At 45.9% G+C, this 5,213-nt stretch overlaps 1 protein-coding gene across 3 annotated transcripts in view; it reads left to right on the top strand.

The window, feature by feature from the left end:
- slc35g2b (solute carrier family 35 member G2b) overlaps nt 1-4,311 on the top strand; it is a 4,365-nt gene extending 54 nt beyond the window's left edge. Inside the window, exons 1-2 of one of the 3 annotated variants that reach the window (XM_017703991.2) lie at nt 1-134; nt 2,791-4,311. The exon at nt 1-134 is cut by the window's left edge and continues 54 nt beyond it. In XM_017703991.2, the coding sequence (XP_017559480.1) occupies nt 2,811-4,061 (1,251 nt within the window). In that variant the 5' untranslated portion in view covers nt 1-134; nt 2,791-2,810 and the 3' untranslated portion in view covers nt 4,062-4,311. Of the gene's footprint in view, nt 135-182; nt 332-2,790 lie in introns of those variants that run through there. The other 2 variants (XM_017704010.2, XM_017704001.2) reach the window with 2 other exon arrangements.
- Nucleotides 4,312-5,213: the final 902 nt, after the last annotated feature.

Raw genomic sequence — 5,213 nt, 5'->3', positions numbered from 1 at the left:
CTCTCTTTGTGTGTGTGTGTGTGTTTGTGTGTTTGTGTGTGTGTGAGGGCAGTATGGCGGCATGGCTCGCGCGCTGCTCGGTGTGTTGAAGCTCCTCACGCGCCTCCAGCAGCGCTGAACAGCACAGCAGCGGGGTGAGTACACACGCACGCACGCGCGCACATACGAATTGCTCATCATTTATATTTGCAGGAAAAACTGCGCGCACGCAGGAAAAGCGGCGGTTTGGCCAGGCTGATGGGCTCGCGGAGGGTTTCGGGAGACGCAACAAGAAAACTGCACCGTGCAATAAATAAGGATAAGCGCGCGCGGAGAGGGCGAGAAAAGTAAGGTTAATATCAGCTTTAATCCTCAGAGAGACCACGGGAATACCGGGAAACATGAGATCCACGGCGATGTTTGATGGAGATATTTCACTGTGACAGATCAGAGTAATGAGGACAGTCAATACAACGACTGTGACCATCAGTCTGTGTCGTATCAGTAACATGAGTGACCAGGTGGTTTGGAGCTGGATGTGAAACAAATGCGTTTACAGCGTCAGGAGCCTTTAAAGTGCCTCGAAGACGTGGCGTTGTTTCTTTTGCATGCATAAGAAGCAGTGCGCGTTCTGGTGGCTCACTTTTCACATGAAGAAACTGAAGAATCGCTCGATTCAGTCGAGAAAACGGCTAGAGAGGCTTACATGGAGCCATCCCTCCATCTCTCTGTCCAGTCTGCAGACCTAAGAGTGTTTGATAGGGAACATACAGTGCTATCAGTCAACACACAGCCATCAACAACCTGGTGCATTTTTAGAGATGATCATAAGAGAGGGGGGCTGAAAGAGAGCCAACAGGAGGCTTTTACTGCCCCCTGGTGGTCTGATACGCGTAGCTGACGGTAGAGCTTTTCTCTACCAGCTTTTCTCATGGAAGCGTGTTCCAATTGCCCGTTCCACCTTAAATAGTGGAGCCACAGAATAAGCAGCTGGCATGTAAGAAATCAGCTCCAGCTTTTTTAGCTTTCTACCAAAAATCTCAAAAGCAGAGCAGAGAAATCCCGGCAAATCCCACTGAAAGCAGCCAGCATCCCATTGAGGGTTCGTATCTGCACCTTCGTCTGGAAGCCTGAAGGCCGGCCTTCAGTTTCTGGACCAAATTGTTGATGTGTTATTTCTAAATGACAGCTGTAATCCTCTGCGTAGATTGTTTAAAGTGATATTATATAATTACATGTTGCGGTATTTATATGTGTTTTCTCCATCCTTGCCATGCAATCCTGTCACCACTTCCAGTGTTACATAATTCCTTCCCCCCCATCCCACTGAATCAGACTCACTGTTGTACTGTATGGCTTATCTGAGCAGGCGCTACCGCACTTAAATATAGAAATTGCTTCGCACATGGGGGGAGTTGAGGAGAGAGTGAGGGAGAGTGAGAAACGCATGAAAGAGAGAGTGCAAGAGAGAGAGAGAGAGAGAGAGAGTGAAAAGGAGAGCACTGAAGCATTGAGTTATGAATTATGTAAGGATTTCATCTGCATTTGGGGAAACCTCGGTGCACGTTCGTGTTGGCTGTAAATATGCCTCCATTTCCGATTTATAGGGTCTTTTTTTCCAGAAATGAGACTGTATACATGCTGTGTGGCTGGTCAGTGTGGTTCACTGATGAGGGTTTAGAACCAACCCCTGCAGGCAGTCTATAAAAACATAGCATTATTAAACGGTGTGTTTTCTGTGTTTTCCGAAATAGAAACATGGGCCGATATACAATTTTTATCCATTGATTATAACAATATCACAATGAAAAAAACATGCTAAAGAAGATAATACATGTACTTATTGCTGCTGTCAGAACAAAACCTTGTATCTGCGTGTTGTTTTTCCGTTTTTGACATAAATTAAAAATGCCTGTTGCTTTTTACATTGTGGGTCATTTTCATGATGAATGGACCCAAAGAAACAGCCCAAAATTACTTGGAAAAAAAGTTATCACATTGGAGATACGAGGTTTTGTTCTGACAGCAGCGATATGTGCAGAGTTCGGAATAAACCTCCAATAACAGTGATGATTTGGTGGCTATGCGTTTTGAGAGTTTTTGTCTTTGAAAAACTTCTCTGATGGCACTTTGTTTAATGACGCAGCAGTTTTCATTCATTTCTGGAATCCTTTCAGCATGAGCTAAGGTGTGAAGGCACCCAGACCAATAACAGATTAAAACAGCTGTGCAAACATCTGTTTGAAAAGAATCTGAATGGGATAAAAAAAACAAATTGGGGCCTCATTAAACTGCAGCTTGTTTGATTGAAATGCAGAGAGGAATTTCCATGATGTGTCCACGATGTCAATATTGTGAGTGTTGAATATCTCACTCTACATTATTTTATATAACCACTCTGACGACGCATTCTAATTGGTTGAGAAGCGTTTCACCCATTCTGTTGTTATGATCTGTGTCTGATCCGCTCATACCAGCACAACACACACTAACGCTGCAGCGCTGAGAATGATCCACCACCCAAGTAACACCTGCTTAGTGGGAGTCCTGACTATTGAAGAACAGGATGAAAGGGGTCTCAGACCAATTACAGTCTGTCAGTGTAGAAGTACAAAGTGCTCCTGTGTGGTATTTGGAGCTGATAAAATGGACACTGAGTGTAGATACAAGGAGATGTACTTAATGAAGGTTTACATAGTTGCATCCCTTCAGTTCAAGATGATTGTATCGTGCAATATATATTATTGAATGGGCTACATTTCTGTTTTTTGCTTTTCAGCTAATAAAATCACTTGGATTTCTCTTTTGCAGTCCCCAAACTGAGGTCAACCATGGATCCGTCCTCGAGTGGTCAGCATTATGGATCGAAGAAACGAGTCAAAATCCACCCCAACACGGTCACGGTGAAATACGCCACACACTTCCCCCAACCAGGTGATGAGGGCTATGATGACGCCCCTTCTTTTGAGGACTTTAGCTCCTTTATGGACAACAACCCCAGTAGGAGGCTGGTGTCGGACACTGGGCATGGGAGGACTTTGTTCGGGACAATGGATGCTCGGCCCAAGTCGGCTGGAGAGCAGAGGGATAAGGGTGTTGGCAGCCAGCTGGCTAGTTTCGGCGAGGCTTCGGTTTTAGCATCCCGCGTGACCTGGGGGGCTCTTTTTGGGGCCGCGGTTGCTCACGGCTGTGTCGCCCTCATCACCCGGCTTGCAGCTGACCGCTCCAAAGTGCCATCCTTAGAGCTCATATTTATCCGCTCCGTAATCCAAGTGTTGTCTATATTGGTGGTCCTCTACTACAAAGAGGCTCCATTTGGGCCGAAGGGCTACCGGCTGCGCCTCTTCTTCTACGGCGTCTGCAACGTCATCTCCATCACATGCGCCTACACTTCTTTTGCCATTGTCCCGCCCAGCAATGGCACAATCATGTGGCGGGCCACCACCACGGTCTTCAGCGCTGTTCTGGCCTTCTTGCTTCTGGATGAGCGTCTAGCTTACACGGATATAGTCACTGTAGTGGGCAGCCTTTTTGGCCTGTGCTTGGTCATGATCCCCAACATTGCGGATGAGGAGAAATCGGCCTTGGGCTTCTGGAAGGAGGCTTTCGGCTACACCATGACGGTCATGGCCGGCCTGACCGCCGCCCTTTCCATGATCGTGTACCGTGCCATCAAGGAGCGGGTCAGCATGTGGACGGCCCTGTTCACCTTCGGCTGGACGGGGACGGTGTGGGGGGCGTCCACCATGTTCATTATGCAGGAGCCCATCATCCCCCTGGACGGGGAGACGTGGGGCTACCTTATTGGCATCTGCATATGCTCCACCGTAGCATTCCTGGGTGTCTACTATGCCCTCAATAAGTTCCATCCAGCCCTGGTCAGCACCGTCCAGCACCTGGAGATTGTGGTGGCTATGTTCTTGCAGCTCATCGTGCTGCGGATGATCCCCTCTGCTTACGACGTCTTCGGCGCCTTGGTAATCATGGTTAGTGTGTTCGTCCTGACCGGCATCAAGCTTTACCGGGTGGGCAGGGCTATTCGGCAGGATTACCAAGAGATCCTAGACTCACCAATCAAATGAGAGTGCCACTGAAGCTCATCTGTATGTATGTGGTACATGTGAACGTGTGATTGACAGTATGTGTGGCTGTACATGTGTATGTTTGTGTAGTGTTTCCCCAGTCACCACCACTCCTCCAAACGTGCAATTGATGAATGTCTCAGTATTCATCTATTTATTTTGTATAGTGTCGTTGAAAGAGTGCCAATGGTATAATGTCTTTGCTAACTGTTGATGTGTGAAATAATAAAACAAAAAATGATCCACAGTGCCTCCCTCTGATAGCATTGATTTTTCTGTTGGCATCGATATTGCTAACAAATGTAACAGGCTTTCATCTTGGCAACAAGCTGTTATAGAGACATAAACCATGTTGCACTATATATCTTCCTTAGCAGAACGATTTCAACCCCTTTGAGGTCTCCAAATGCATTTGTTTCTTTGTATTCAGTTTGCCTTAAATGACCTGATGGTTCCAGAAGCCTTCCTGGAGATGTTCCATGCATATTTAAAAAGCAAGAGAGACCAAAAAGTCTGACTGAAGCTTTAAATGAACTGCTATTGATTTTCCTCACCAACCTCGACTCAGTCTGCCAAAGCAATCAGGGCGATCTATATGCCAGAGAAGGTGGGAGAATGAAGAAGTGTCTGTGGTTTAAGGGTGGGCGAGGAGATCATGATATCTCTTGTGCTATTTGGCCTGAAAAGGATCCTTTTTATTGTCTTTATGCTAACACGAACAGTGCTTACAAAGGGCCAACTTGTAGCATAGTGTTCTCTGTGTGTCGCTTCTATAGAAGGGATGCAACTGTATATTCCCATTCAAACATATATTGTTCTCAAGGTTTTGTTTGCGCTACGTTAGCTGCTACGTTGCTGCCTATCTGTACTTAACAAGTAGGTGCTTCCATTCAGATTTGATGAAATAATCATTGAAGGATGGACTAGTGAAGACATATGATGTCATATGATGTTATGTGGTGATCCAATTTGAAGGCCTATGAGCTAAACTTAAGGAACTGTCCACTGCCCACTTTATTAAATGGGCCTACCATGTATCTGTACTAATTGTCATATGTATAAGGTCCACCATACAGATGCACTTTTAGTTCTACAGATTGCAGTCTGTCTGTTTCTCTGTATAATATTTAGCTGTCTTTAACTTCACTGGCT

The sequence above is a fragment of the Pygocentrus nattereri genome, chromosome 3 (genome assembly GCF_015220715.1).
Source record: "Pygocentrus nattereri isolate fPygNat1 chromosome 3, fPygNat1.pri, whole genome shotgun sequence".
In the NCBI taxonomy this organism is placed as follows: Eukaryota; Metazoa; Chordata; class Actinopteri; order Characiformes; family Serrasalmidae; genus Pygocentrus; species Pygocentrus nattereri.
The sequence above is the reverse complement of the archived record's forward strand: the minus strand, read 5'-3'. Positions and strand labels throughout refer to the sequence as shown.